At 36.7% G+C, this 15759-nt stretch overlaps 2 protein-coding genes and 1 long non-coding RNA gene across 4 annotated transcripts; 2 read left to right on the top strand and 1 right to left on the bottom strand.

The window, feature by feature from the left end:
- Positions 1 to 1736: 1736 nt before the first annotated feature.
- Positions 1737 to 8558, bottom strand: LOC144711663 (uncharacterized). The gene is made up of 3 exons (XR_013583629.1): positions 8333 to 8558; positions 3211 to 5847; positions 1737 to 2532 (listed from the first exon to the last, which is right to left on the bottom strand). It is a non-coding gene; the product is annotated as an uncharacterized LOC144711663 (long non-coding RNA).
- Positions 3007 to 7192, top strand: LOC144711661 (putative serine/threonine-protein kinase PBL19). Its single transcript, XM_078585660.1, has 4 exons — positions 3007 to 3527; positions 4476 to 4736; positions 5681 to 5803; positions 6750 to 7192. The coding sequence occupies exons 1-4, from the start codon at positions 3189 to 3191 to the stop codon at positions 7098 to 7100; spliced, it is 1074 nt and encodes a 357-aa protein (XP_078441786.1). The 5' UTR covers positions 3007 to 3188; the 3' UTR covers positions 7101 to 7192.
- A 1341-nt stretch (positions 8559 to 9899) lies between the features above and the next one.
- Positions 9900 to 13593, top strand: KIS (tubulin folding cofactor A (KIESEL)). Of its 2 annotated transcripts, none has more exons than XM_078586385.1 (4): positions 9900 to 9968; positions 12338 to 12496; positions 13083 to 13169; positions 13256 to 13593. In XM_078586385.1, the coding sequence occupies exons 2-4, from the start codon at positions 12344 to 12346 to the stop codon at positions 13352 to 13354; spliced, it is 339 nt and encodes a 112-aa protein (XP_078442511.1). In that variant the 5' UTR covers positions 9900 to 9968; positions 12338 to 12343; the 3' UTR covers positions 13355 to 13593. The 2 variants fall into 2 exon arrangements, with proteins under 2 accessions (XP_078442511.1, XP_078442510.1); XM_078586384.1 differs by having other exon boundaries at positions 9900 to 9978.
- Positions 13594 to 15759: the final 2166 nt, after the last annotated feature.

Here is a 15759-nt window from a genome sequence, read left to right as displayed (position 1 = left end):
AAATTATTTATTAGTATATTTTTTAGTTTGCATAATTTTAATAACACTTTCTATAAAAAAGAAGATGTCAATAATTATAAAGTCGATTTCAAGTTTGTTTAGTTTTTCTAGAATAATTCATGACTACCCAATAGCGTATGATTATAAATTATTTATAAGTACATTTTTTAGTTTGTACAATATAATATTTACTACCTACATTTGGGTAGATGTCAACAATGATAAAGTTCATTGCAAACATACAAATGATTTATTAAAAAAGTCAATGTGACATAGGATAATTATACAATATTTTATGATATTTTTATTCTGAAAATACATTTATGGTCATAAACTAAAATTTAATAGAAATTATATTTAATGAGAAATTTTCATTCATGTGCGTAAATTTCTGCACAAATTCTCACCCCACCTCGCTAAGGGGTTAAGTGGGACTGAATTCTTTGTACATGTGGCATAAAAATTTGCACTACACCTCGCACAGTGTTTGGTGGGACTTAATAATTTGTACGAAGTGGCACGAAAATGTGCATTGCACCGCATACCCTTCTCTACTTTCAACCTGTAGGGAGAAATATCATCCCTTCGCCAGCCCACATATATGCATACACATATACAGAGAGAGATATATAGAGAGAGAAAGAGACAAAGAGACATAAAGACAAAGAGACAGGGAGATGGAGAGAGACACAGACAGAGCGATAGATTGATAGAGAGATAAAGATATACAGATAGAGAGAGAGAGACGGAGACAGTGATAGACCAAATAAAGTAGGGGTGTTGGACTGATGATGGACTATCATCCATCTGTCGGAAAATGTCATCCATCATCGTCCGGAGCGACAGACGGATGACTGGAAGAAGTGTTTTCAGTCATCTGTCATTAGTCATTCATTATCTGTGATGTATTACTAATGATGGAAATGAGGAAACGGATGACGACGATGACTGATGACGTTATTGGGTGACTGAACAGTAAAGACATATTTATCTCCCTCGATCGCTTCCTCTCCCTCTCCCTCTCCCTCTCCCCCTCTTTCTCTCTCTATCTCTCCTCCCTATCTCTCTCTCCCTCTTCCCTCTCTCTCTCTAGATTGCGCCATCCTCACTCTCAGTCGATTTAGTCATCCCTCCACCCGTCATCGGTTTCCATTATATGTTATGGACAAACAACAAAATGGGACAAATGATGGGGGGATGGGACGATGATGAAATATATATGGATGACGAAACTGACGAACTGAAATGTTATGGACAGATGACTAAATAGTAGTCGGTTTAGTCCCGTTCTGTAAGTCCAAAAATAGTCCATCAAGCCCAAACCCTAAACCCTAAACCCTAAAAGGTAGAGCGAGAAGAAATATCACAACGTGGTCCAATACCCCTACTCAGCTAGAGAGAGAAAGACGGGACGCCGTGTTCTTCCCCTTGGACTATAAGCCAGAAGAGAGAGAGAGAGACATTCAGAGCTAGAGAGAGAAAGACAGGACGCTGCCTTCTTCAAGAAGGGGGGCAGCAGGAAGGAGAAGGAAAACAGTACCCCAGATGTAGAGAGAGAGATACCGAGCTAGAGAGAGATATACTCGTTCAGAGCTAGAGAGAGAAGTCAAGAATCAGTCTTCTTCAACTGGGACAAAGGTGGAGGGGTGGGGACGACACGGGAAAATAGTACTCAAGACAGACATTTAGAGAAAGAGAGAGAGAGATGCATGCAGAGTTAGAGAGAGAAAGTACTGTAGCCAGAGAAACAAATATGCTGATATTTAGAGAGAGAGATATACATATTCATCCAGAGCTAGGGAGAGAAAGTCCAGACACAGTCTTCTGCCACTAGGACAAGAAGACGGGCATTTGGAGAGAGAGATACTCTAGACGGACAAACATAAACAAGCATTTAAAGAGAGAGAGGGGAAGAGATAGATGCCTGCAGAGGTAGAGAGAGAAAGTACTCTAGACAGAGAAACAAATATACTGATATTTAGAGAGATATATACATACTCATCCAGAGCTAGAGAGAGAAAGTCAAGACGCGGTCTTCCTCCACTAGGACAAGAAGGCGGGGATTTGGAAGGACACGGAAAACAGTATTCCAGAAAGACATGTAGTATCGATTTTTAGAGAGAGAGATACCCATCCAGAGCTAGAGAGAGAAAGTCAAGACGCGGTCTTCCCCCACTAGGACAAGAAGGCGGGCATTTGGAAGGACACGGAAAACAGTATTCCAGAATGACTTGTAGGATCGATTTTTAGAGAGAGAGAGATACCCATCCAGAGCTAGAGAGAGAAAGTCAAGACGCGGTCTTCCTCCACTAGGACAAGAAGGCGGGCATTTGGAAGGACACGGAAAACAGTAATCCAGGAAGACATTTAGTATGGATGTTTAGAGAGAGAGATACTCGTCCAGAGCTAGAGAGATAAAGTCACGACGCGGCCTTCTTCCACTGGGACAAAAAGACAGATAGTATGGATGTTTAGAGAGAGAGATACTCGTCCAGAGCTAGAGAGATAAAGTCACGACGCGGCCTTCTTCCACTGGGACAAAAAGACATAGAGTATAGATGTTTAGAGAGAGAGATACTCGTCCAGAGCTAGAGAGATAAAGTTAAGACGCGGTCTTCTCCCACTGGGACAAAAAGACATAGAGTATAGATGTTTAGAGAAAGAGATACTCGTCCAGAGCTAGAGAGAGAAACTCACGACGCGGTTTTCTTCCACTAAGACAAAAAGGTGGGCATTTGGAACGACACGGAAAACTCTACTCCAGAGAGACAAAGTATATATATTTAGAGAGAGAGATACTAGTCCAGAACTAGAGAGAGAAAATCACCACGCGGTTTTCTTCCACAAGGACAAGAAGGCGAGCAATTGGGATGACACGGAAAACACTACTCAAGACGGACAGACTAATAGATTGATATATATATAGAGAGAGATAGAGAAAGTTGAGATAATTGAGATAGAGAGAGAAAGACAAAGTATATATATTTAGAGAGAGAGATACTAGTCAAGAGCTAGAGAGAGAAACTCACCACGCGGTCTTCTTCCACAAGAACAAGAAGGCGGGCATTTGGGATGACACGGAAAACACTACTCAAGACAGACAGACTAATAGATTGATATATATAGAGAGAGAGATAGAGAAAGTGGAGATAATAGAGATAGAGAGAGAGAGAAAGAGTTTGCATGAAATGAATTGCCTGAGATTCTTACCCAGAAGATCGAATGAAAGGCAAGAGAAACAGAGCACTGCAACTCCTCCTCAATCTGTTCATACCGCCGTTTCCTGCGAGATCAACAAGAAACCATCGTTTAGATCAATCGATGAACTCTGCGATGAGAAGATCGGACGGCTGCGGATCTTCCATCTCGCCGAGCTTCGAGGCGCCACGAACGGCTTCAGCCGTCGGATGATGATCGGGCTGGGCGGCTTCGGCCACGTCTACTACGGCTTCATCAAGCCGTCCGATCCGAAACAGAGGGACAAGATCAAAGTCGCCATCAAGAAACTCAACAGAGAAAGCCTCCAGGTTTTTCTTAAAACATCCTTCTCTTTGATCCTCCGTTGATTTGATCTGGGTTTGCGAAGAAGTAAAATTTTGGTACTGGGTTTTCATTCCGTTTTCAGAATTGATCATGCTGAGAAAATTACCATCAAATTATACAAGAATCAGGCTACAGAATTAGAGCCCATACAAAACAGTTAATATTGGATCTAGTTGTCAGCATCTCCGCCATTAAAAAACACTAGAATACAACGGAATAAAGTAAAGTTAAGAAACTCTTTTAATGCGATCATATTTTATTTTTTCCACGAGAGAGCATGAAGATCTATCGTGATTGATCCAATCGATAGATCTTGATCGATCGCCGACACCTACAATTTAGAGACTTGAGATTGGAAACCGGATATTAAAGTTATTATTTTTTAATTGGGAGAAGAGGAATATTTTTAGGTTTTATGTTTCATTCGATACTCTCTGGCAGCCAAAACTATCAAGAGAAAAAAATTATGTGAATGGAAATTCAAATTTAGTGCAAACAAAACAGTTAATATTGGATCTACTTGTCAGCATCTTCACCATTAAAAATACATTTGAATACAACGGAACAAACATCAAGTTTAGGAAGAAAGCTTGTCGTATTTTATTTTTTCCATGAGATAGAAAAAAGAGAGAACGTGATTGATCCAACCGATAGATCTTGATCTATCGCTGACAACTAAAATTTAGATACTAGTTATTAGAAACTGGATCTTAAAGTTATAATGCTTTTAATAGGAGAAGAGGAATGCTCTCGGACAGCCAAAAATATCAAGGAAATAAATAAATGTGAATCAAAATTCAAATTTATTGCACGCAAGTCTAAAATTATGTGATTATTCTGCACAAATAATGTACTGGCCTACTTTACAGTGGCCATATCTAAAAAACTAATGAGAGATTTACTCTGATTGAATATCGACTGTTTGATTTCAGGGAGACAAAGAATGGACGGCTGAGATTCAATTTCTGAGCATGGTGGACCACCCAAATGTTGTGAATTTATTGGGATATTGCGGTGAGGATAATGATGAAGGTAGCCAGAGATTATTGGTCTATGAGTTCATGGCCAACGGGTCCTTGGATGAGCATCTCTTCACAAGGGCATTTCCGTCTCTTTCTTGGAAATTAAGAACAAGGATAGCCCTAGGAGTAGCCCAAGGGTTGAGATATCTCCATGAAGAATTGCCAGTTCAGGTCCTCTATGGTGATCCTAAACTTTTTCTCTATTTGCTTTTATGTCCTCCTTTGATTTCATTATCATCCGTGTTTGGCTTGAATGGATGACGATGACAATGACCAATTCATCATCAATATGTTGATGATAATGGCCATTGTCCTCATCCACACGTCTTCGTCTTCATTGACGCTGAACTAGACATGGTTGTTCTGTTCTGTTCGTTTGAAACGAACAAAAAATTTGCACAAAAGAACCGCACAGGGCCTTGTTCTTTGTTCTGTTCTTTTTTTGTACAAAAAGGAACAAAATTCGCACATTCGAACAAAATTAGAACAAAATTTGCACAAAGCGAACAATAGAACCGCACGCTGATCTGTGCGATGATCTGTTTGAATTTGATATTGTTCTGTTTGGAAAACCGAACTGAACGAACAATTCGCACAAAAGGAACCAAACAACCATGTCTACGCCGAACTCTTTAGGATGCAAAGCAAAGAAAAACTACGAAAATGCATGCATGCAGCATTTGATTCAACAAGACGGAATTATTAGGCATTCTATTAAAGAAACAGAGAATGATAGTGAAAGGGTCAAATCACTATTATTCCGTGAACAGAATAACAGTGAAAGTTGTATACATTGAAAATCTAGAACTTTAATAGGAATCCAGAGGAAAACCTGAATCACTTCAATGATTTTCCAAATGAATCAGTACTTCGTAAGGTAGGTCAATTTAAAATAAGATCCTATAGACATCTATTTACCTTGGAAGATGATAAGATCCTATAGCCCCAAGGGTGTCTTCTGGACCTCAGCCTATTATGGAACATTTTGGACATTATCCATGAGGGCGATGCTGACTCGTCATTGTCCTCTCGTTGACGTCGTTGTTGACGTCAAACACTAAAAGCTATGAAGTTTATTTATTACTTGTTGAGAAAGGATATTGTATCTTGGGCAGGTTATCTATCGTGACTTCAAAGCATCAAATGTGCTCTTGGACGAGAACTTCACTCCAAAATTGGCAGACTTTGGCATGGCCAGGATGGGACCACAAGATGGGCGCACACATGTTACGACCACAGTAAGCAATTCTTTTGTTTTTCCCCCGCACAGATTGACTTTCCTCTGTGAAGCCAGATAAGAAACCAACACATATAAGAAAATATCAGAAGGTTTGAATAAATCATCATCCAAATAGGAATATGATCCCCAAAAAAGAAAAGCCATGAAAAAGTAAATGGAGATGAACTTCTACATTTGACGATGGTGAAACGCTCACAGAATCATCATAGTCTCACATGATTCTCTGATTCCAAATGGCATAAAACTGAAAATAGATGTTCCAACGACATTGATGTGAGGACATTTATGTTGACATTGCTTGACAGTGATGTTGACGATGAAGTTGGAATGGGAAAATTTTAGGGTGGTTGGCCAGTATGGTTTTTTTGGCCGTAGAATCTGTTGCACAAAGTAGGTCCTGTGGAATCATATTGAATATTCCATGAGTTGCTAAAATCCGATCCTTGTTTACCAACCACACATTGTCAAACCAAATCGAATTCTCTCTCGATATTTTTCTCGGAGCATCTGATCTGTGCCAATTCTTCCCCCAACTAACGAATATATCTTAGCGGAATTACCCCATATGAAATTGAGCACAATGTTGCAAAGAAATATCCCACTTGTTTCTCAAGAAGAGGAAGATAGGAGAAATATGCTGAAAATCATTTGATTGAATAGTTGCTAGACTGGTAAACATTGATGACAATTTTGATTGTCTGTAATACCCCATAATTGTAAATATCAATCATCATAATCAATGTCAAAATTCACTGACAACCACCCAAAGAAACACCGTTGTCATCGGCAACATTGTAAGAGACAAAGACGTTGACGGTCACATTGATAGGGATGTTGATGACCATATTGACATTGATGGGTGCAGAACTCTTGTGTTTCCACTAAATTTTGGTCCTGATAATGCAAAAAGTAATGTGTGGAACTTTGGGGCTTTTTCCATTCAGGTTGTGGGCACAGAAGGGTATGTGGCTCCTGAATACCTCAAGACTGGGCATCTCACGAGCAAGAGTGATGTGTGGAGCTTTGGAGTAGTTTTATTTGAGATGCTCACTGGCAGACAATGCTATGAACCGGCCCGCCCAAAATCAGACCGCAAACTTCTGGACTGGTTGAAGACCTTTCCTTTGCAGGGCAGAAGATTGAGGACGATCATGGATCCCAGATTGGAGAATCAGTATTCTGTTTCTGCTGCAAGATCAATCGCCACTCTAGCCCATAATTGTCTCTCCTCAAATCCCAACTCTCGACCCACCATGAGCCAGATCGTTGAATGTCTCAAAGCCTGCAATCGGTGATTAAGGCCAAAAAATCTTGGAAATCAATGTCTTCTCTTGTTTAAAACTTGAAAATTCTTAACGTAATATTCTATCAACCACTTCATTCTTGAGTGATCCTCTACTTTGGTATAATTCATCGACTACCATATATTGTCGAGTTATGGTTTCTTATGTAGATAATAATATGTTTTATTGTAAATGCAAGCTATCATTTAATTCCCTAATTAAAATGATCCATCGTGGTAATTTTGGGATTAGTATATTTCATTAAGTGTGAGAATTAATTATGTGTAAAGGCTAGGTCAATGTTAAATAATGATGGGGTAATTTCAAGAGAGACTAAGGATGATAATGATGCTCCTCTGGTCTAAAAATAGAGGCCAGTCCTTGAGTCCCATGCTATGATCTTATTTGAGATATCCCATCATTCTCGAGATTAAGTATAGCACCTGTTGACTCAAAAGACTACCTCTCAAGATTAAGAACTACATGGAATCAGATATGTTCTATCTTAACTTAGCTTATGTCATCAACAATACGTTAAGTTTACTATATTGACTGCATCTCAAGATCAAGATCTCGATGGAATCAAATACGGTCTCTTTTAACATCACATACATGTCATCAACAATATGTTTGGTCTGCTATCTTTGATTCTTCAAGAGATGTATCCCTAAGAAAACAAAGCGAGAGATCATTCTTTCATACCTCGTATTATCTTTATATGAAGTTATTTGGTGAAAATTTGAAAGACACGATCTCAATTCACATTTCCAAATGAATAAAGCAGAACTACAATGATCAATAATGAATATTCATACCTCGTATTATCTTTATATGAAGTTATTTGGTGAAAATTTGAAAGACACGATCTCAATTCACATTTCCAAATGAATAAAGCAGAACTACAATGATCAATAATGAATATTCTTGCATACATCGAATTACGATTGATAGAGTCGTTTGGTAACCAACATAACCGGTTATAGCTCAGTGAACATGGCATCGAAGGTGATCTCAAAGAACATTTCCAAATTACTAAAGCAGAACTACGATGATCAATAATTAGCTCTTGCATACATCGAATTTCGATTGATAAATTCGTTTGCTGAACAACATAAATCATTTATAGCCGAGTGAACATGGCATCGAAGGTAATCTCAAAGAACGTTTCCGAATAACTACAGCAGAACCGCAATATCGAAAAAACATAATCTCAAATGACAATTTCCGAATGTTGGGTCAATTACCTCCTCGAAATTCCGGGGCTCTATGCATATAGGTAAGATTTAAGGGAGAATCTTCCACGAAGGCCTTCGATCATTACTGGTCCTTCACATCACCGCGAAATGTTCTTCCATACGAGAGATCTTTTCATCTCCGATTCACGAAGACTTCCAATTAGCAAGATTTGCATCCTCCATCTGGTTTCTGATAAATTGATCAGACGATAAATGAGAGGGATTTTTCTCCTAATTCTCTCTCAAGAAGACAAGCGCAATGACTATATATATATATATATAACATATGTATATAAATAAACATAACTTCAATATTAACTTCATGAGAGTGATTATAAAAATGATTATCGGCTATAATAATAATCAGAAATTAATTATATTTTCTCAAATTGCTCAAAGAGAGCAAAAAAAATACCATTAGATGCAGCAAATAGAACATTAGGAATTTCGTTGGAATATCAGGTATTTCACATAAAATATAGTTAACTTAATGATAAAATTATCCAAATAGAACATTATGAATTCCACTATTAGTTCTGTTTCGTATAGAAACAATAATTTTAACTCAGGGTTTAAATGATGCAAATAGAACAAGAAAATCCCATTAAAATCTCAAAAAATAATAACTTACTTTTATACTGATTCAAATAAAAGAAAATGAAGCTCTTTGATACTTTACATGGTCCAAAAAAAATCATCAATTAAAATTTTAAGGGACTGCAACTTCAAAAACAAAACGAAGCGCATTTGAAAGTCAACACATCTGACATATTATTATATTTCTTATAAAAAAGGCCAAACAAAATAATAATCTGAATGCCATTAGAAAGTCAATATATGTCACTGGAATTGATGATTATGGTATTATTAAAAGGATTTGACTATATAAATATGAGTTCCATGGGAAACTCAAAATGCTGCAAACATTGCAATATAATTACATTATGAACTAAGTTATCTAACTTGCCTTTAAATTGCTCTAAAAGGCTTCTAATAAACCAAAACGAATATCAATTAGAAATTCAAGACATTTTACTTCAACAATTATTTAGTTATTTCTAAAAGGCTGCAAACAGGACAATAATACATAATATTTGTCATAAAAATATTATTGATTTATTGTCAGAAGTGAAAACAAACCAAAACAAGGAATATAAAAAACAAAACATTATTATACAAGCGTCTGCTCAGAGAAAAATCATAATTCCATGTGAATAACAGAAATCCTCCAAAAATGGTATTATTAAATAATGCATAAATTAAGAGCATTTACACGGTATTTATTTTCTTGAAACATAATAACCAACTACCATTATAACCTAATTAAATATAATTCTTTATTTTGATGAATGAACGCTGAGAGAGCAGCATAGAGTTCATCATTAACTGAATAAATCTTATTTAAAGTATCCTAAATATAAGTTAAATTTTAAAGTAAAAATATCACAAGCCATAATTATATTTTCACTGAACTCAAAAGATTAAACCAACTAGACCAAGTTTACTAATATTTTGTTAAAAAACTGCAAAAAATAAAAAAAACATTAAAAGTATAAAAATATTCAGGTGTGTTTAAAAACGAGAATTCTTCACAAGTGTTCTATCTGCGCGGTGAAGATTCCTGTTTGACCGACGATCGCCGCCGGTAAGAACGCGTAAGATCTTCTCACGATCTTGAAAAATTTGCCAATAAATAGTTTTTTCTCTATATTTATCGTCTTTCTTGCTGTTATTTCGTGCATCGCAACCGTGAAATTTTATTCATGGATGAGCAATGGCGACCCTAATCGAAACGGATGAAGGCCCATCCTGGATCTTCGGTTATCACTAAAAATGCATCCAACCAGACCTAGTTTCACACTCGAGCTTTGAATCTTCCTCTATTTACTGATGACACTATACGATATGGCCAGTAACTCCTAAGTTATTGGTGTTTTGGGTAGCAACCTATGAGTTTAATTGCACGTTTGAATGTTACTAAGGCTTGTTTGAAAGTATTTTCCTTTATATGTAATGGTATTTAATTTTCTGTCGGTTGACGCGTCTGCCTCATGCACAATCATATGTTGATTCTCAAAATTAGCAAATGCTATTTTGATAGTCCTAGGTCTTCGACCGCCTTAACCTATGTTTATTTACCTCATTTTGGTATCATTGAACTCCGTTATTTTTCTACTTTTCTTTATTAGTTTGGATTTTTTTTGAAGAATTCTTTACTAGTTTAGATAATTTTGTTTTTTGTGTAATCGTCTTTTCCACGTACATGATATTGGTCTGTACCGAAAGCCTTCTGGAGGGGGTTAACATAAACATTGTTACGACTCATTTCCTTCTCTAGCTTGTAGGCATGAGTATAATTGCTCATTTCCTTCTTTGCTTCGTTTTTACTTCATCTCTTTTAAAACTGACAAGTTCCGCAAAATCCAATGTACTATTTATTCAGTTCGGTTTGATTTAAATTGTTATCATGTAACACTCTTCTCTGCATAAAGCCACAAATATTTTACTTTCAATCATCACATCTTTACTTAAAAATGATGCTGTTTTTCATTTTTTTTGTTTGGGTATAAATGTTTTTCTAACTTTACACCCATAAATAGTTTTTGTTCGGGTAACAGCATCAAGCCACAATGTATAAATTTCATTCTCAAAATTCATAAAAAGATAATTCGGGTTGTAAGAGAGGAAGGGAGGGAGGAAGGAATCTGCCTTATTACGAGACTTCCCCTTTTTCCATTCTTTAAAACTTCTACTTACCGACTCCTCTTTAATTTCAAATGACCTTATTACTCAGAGTGGAATATTTTGCAATTTGAATGCTGTTGCGATCCTGGTCGAGAACAGAGATCGAACTAGAAATTCAGACGAGGATCTTTTCAAGAACTTTTTAAAAGTAGTAATATCTGGCGCAGTATAATCCGCAGTATTGGTCTAGAAAGAGTGAAGGAAAATTAAGAAAGAAAGACAATAAAAGGCAGAACTCTAGGATTGAGTCTGGTCATCTCTTTCCCCGCCGGAATCTAGAGAATCTCTATCCTCCAGCCAAGAAGCTGCAACTCTTTTATCCTAACATTTAACCAGTAGGTTGACCCACACCCCTCCGATTTATTTCCAGGCTTCTTTTTGCCATCATTTTGTGTATTTAAATTAGCACTTGTCCGGTCAGTCGCACATGCTGAGTGGCGCCTTCTACGTTTCTTGTCATGTTAAGTTCGAGTGAGAACCTTATAGATGCTGAATCCGTAAGTTTGATATTGTGCCTGGTGGAAACGATAGTTTACTGGGTATCCCTTCGACAGTCAATCTAAAAGGACGTCTTGTCTCTCTGGAGGAATTTCTACAAGCATCCGGAAGTGATTTTTCATTATTGTTTGAATGTTCTAGAAGAAGGGTAAACTTTACCTGAACACTTTCATCTACTTTTGACGACTTTGGTATTCTGTACGAGGAGTTTAATATGAACTTTTGCGAATTTAACAATGTGAAGCTAAAGGTATAAAGTTTTTGGTCAGATGGTTCTTTTTAGGACGATCGTGCTGTGAGAAGTTTACTTTTATTCGGTTTTATATCATTATTGTTCATATGGTCGCGTAATCATCCTAATTTAATGTAAACCTGTTCGGGTCCAAGTCAGTTATTTCATCCATGATCCAACATTGTTCTGGGGTTCACTGTCACAGCAGATAACATCCCTCGCAGATGATGAACTGCTCATCGTTGGCAAAGCTTACCGAGTACATTGATATGCATGTTATTCTTCCTGATCTCAAAATGTAGTGTTGAGGTTTTTGCTTATTTTGTTTCTCTTTTTTTGGGTATCTTTCCTGGCTGTAGAAACAGCTAAAAGTTGCTACGGAGGTTCTTTCCCAGATCTTTATGAAAGTTGGGCTTGGATTTTTCCCATCTGACGATATGTCAAGGCCTAATATAGACGTTACTTCTCTTCATTGAGCATCAGTAATTGTATGTTACCGATATCAGTCAGAGATTTTGATGCTTCTTTTAACCCTACAGGTGTCCATGGCAACACTTCGGGATTTGAAAATTAAGAGCAGTACTTGCAAACGGATCCTCAAAGAGTTCCATTATTACGAGAAAGAGGTGGAGGGAGAGGCTGCAAAGACAGCCAGCATGAAAGAAAAAGGAGCTGACCCATACGATCTCAAGCAACAGGTTATTAATCACCCCCAGATGAATTATCTTGTCTTCATTATTTCTCTGAAAGTTTTATTTCTGATGGATCGGATTAATCTTGGGCCAGCAATGGCTTAAGACCCTGCATTTTTTGTGATTAGCGTGACATTTAATTTTGATCTCATTTTTAGAACTGTGTGCCTTTTTTATGAGAAATCATAGGGTTCATTTATAGATGACGGGAACGAAATCCAGAACTCAGGTTCATGCTTCCCTATTATGTCGTTGTATTCTGTTTTTGTCATGAGACGAATGATAATTCCAGTTGATGAGAAGGTTATGAGACAATGGTGAATTCATCATCGGATGATTCGAATGTGTGATGAGATAAATCGTTGTTCCAATAGGTGTCTTTAATATCTCATACTGGATGTTTGTCACCTGTTAGACTAATAAAAACTTGGATAGTATTTCTCCATTTATTTATCCGATTAAAACTCATGTTTTTACGAGCTTTCGTTTGTTATTAAAAATCAATTGTGGGACTCATTAAAAATACCTTGAAGTTGCTTATTTAACTCTTAATCATCTCAAGCTAACTCGATTGGATGATTGCATTACTCAGGAGAATGTCTTAGGCGAGTCAAGAATGATGATCCCCGACTGCCGCAAACGCCTGGAGGCATCACTTGGAGATTTAAAGGGAATACTGGTACAAAACAATGGAATGAATATAGTTGAACTCAAAGATCCATAGATCTTGATTTTTTCTTGAAAATGTTTGATTTTTCTGTCTAGGCCGAGGTCAAAGATTCAGATCTGCAGGGCCCCGAAATCGTATATGCTGAAACCATGGTCGCCGAAGTGGAATCTTTTTTCCAAAATACTGAAGCATGATCTAATTCACTCGCAGGTTCTTTTAAAGGAGTGATTTTTCAACCTGGATTAACAAGTTAGCTTTTAACTGGAAATATTGATTTACAACTTAGTTTAGTTCTCCGTACAATTGTTCTGTGATGGGACTAATAGAAAGCTCTCTTCCTGTGGGTTCCAGATAAAGATGCCCACTGTTAGTGGTTCAACAATCTTAAATAGACCTATTGGGGACTTCTCCTTTCATAAATTTTCTTCATTAACTTGATTTGACCATGATCAGATCAGACAAAAAGGGTACATTGTCAGTGTTTTTTTACACAAACTAATTTCGCTTATTTTTGTGATATTTCAACTCCTACTTTTTTGTATCATGGGTGTTGAGAGTCTATTGCATGTTGGCTGATGTTGTTTCTAAATCTAAGTATGATTCAAGTATTTCCTCCCAATCATATGTATTTTATTTGTACTTTTTTCCACGCGTTGAATCCAAATAATAGGTATCAAGATATCATGCATCTTAACGATTTCTTACACCAATTCTAGATGGATTTGTTTCATTACTCGACCAAAAACTTCTGAGATAACGTTGGGCAGTCTTCAAAAATGAATCAATACAGAGCTTCTGAAGTAAAAATATTGAAGAGAATTAAGATGTTTAAGGATTATGATATACAACTCCATACTGAAGATGTTTTTCTAGAGGGGTGGGTCATGGTATATCATGATGCACAGTTCCATTTAGGTCAACTCATTAGAACTCTTAACATTTAGCTTTGGATGCTCATTCCTTAAAGAACAATTTTTTAAAATTAACTCGCCCTCATATACCAAACATTGTATGTATTGTGAATACTGTAGAAAGTCTAGTATTGTCCATAAGCAGATGAATACTCTGGAGAGGCCTTGAAGATTCCAGATTATTTAGAGTGGTAGAATACTTGGAAGTTTAATCTTCACATTGCAAATTAGGAAACACAATGAGAGTGAGGTGAGTTGGTATAAACAAAGGTAAAGAGGGCTGAAGAAGAGGGGGAGAAAGCTATGCGAGCCCAAGGCATTACTGGCGCGCACGGAGGCATGATGGACAACACTGATTGCACGAGGGACTACTGTTCCACATAGACATGGTCGTTCTGTTCATTTGGTGTGAATTTGTGCGAATTGTTCGTTCTGTTCGGTTTTCCGAACAGAACAAAAGCGAACTCGAACAGAACATTGAACAGACCCGTGTTTTGTTCTTTTGTTCGCTTTGTGCGAATTTTAGTCTAATTTTGAGCGAATGTGCGAATTTTGTTCATTTTCGGAAAAGAAAAAGAACAGAACAAAGAACAAGGGCCTGTGCGGTTCTTTTGTGCAAGTTTTGTGTTCGTTTCAAACGAATAGAACAGAACAACCATGTCTAGTACTTCCACACATGCAGGGATGGGCGTCTGCAAGAGAAAACAGTAAGGGATGGCGAGAGACAATGGGTGCAAGGGAGACTCTCACAATGCGTCAAAAGCCATCCTCTTCTCTGAGTTGATGTTCCTTTTCGACACTATCTTTGACTATATTACTCTTCTTATCTAGTGTTCTTTGGGTTTTCTGTATTTTATTTATCAGCTGTAACATGAAAGTTCATCAAACTCCAATGCTGGTATATTATTGCACTAGACTGGCCCTCAACAAATTTCATTGATATTTTATTTAAATGAATAATGAAACTTAAATCTTGAATGGCATAATAATAGAAAACCCATTTTTTTAAACATAATGGTCCGACGATTAAATATGACCACAATCATTATTGCGCAGATATTTCAAAAGGATGATACATCAAAGTAACTAACAGTAAAACAATATTTGAACTATAAAGCCAACAAAGTGCTGATAACATGCATTTTTAGTACCTTAACCTGTCCATATTTTCTTGTTTATTTGCACTAAAATAATTATATATGCATGTTATCAAGACTAAAGTGATTAAATCTATTTTAGAATGGTATTTTCAATTTTCTGTAATTTTTATGTATTTTTTGAGTTTTTTCTAACAGCAGATTCTGAAAGAATATAATTTTTTGAGTCATAATATGATTTTATGGAAATTTTCGACATTAAAGTCGTAAAAATATGACATTTGTAAGTCAAACTATATATTCATTTGTATTGTTGGGCTTTTATTTTATTTAATACAAAAGTAAATCTTTCTAGTTTGTGATGTCATGTGTCGTCGTTCGATTTGTTGAACGGCGATGAATCATAACTAAAGATAATGATTGATGAAAACCAATCATTTGACTTCATCGATTATGGCATCGGGAAAAGCGATGTCATAATGGCATTTTAAAAAAATAAATCACTTTTCACTTTTCAAGCACACTGATGACGTGGAAGAATAAAAAAGGAGATATTTTTTTGCAATAAATGCTTACCTGGTCCTAGGCAGA

The sequence above is a fragment of the Wolffia australiana genome, chromosome 14 (assembly GCF_029677425.1).
Source record: "Wolffia australiana isolate 7733 chromosome 14, ASM2967742v1".
Classification (NCBI taxonomy): Eukaryota; Viridiplantae; Streptophyta; class Magnoliopsida; order Alismatales; family Araceae; genus Wolffia; species Wolffia australiana.
This window is presented reverse-complemented; position numbering and strand designations above follow the sequence as displayed.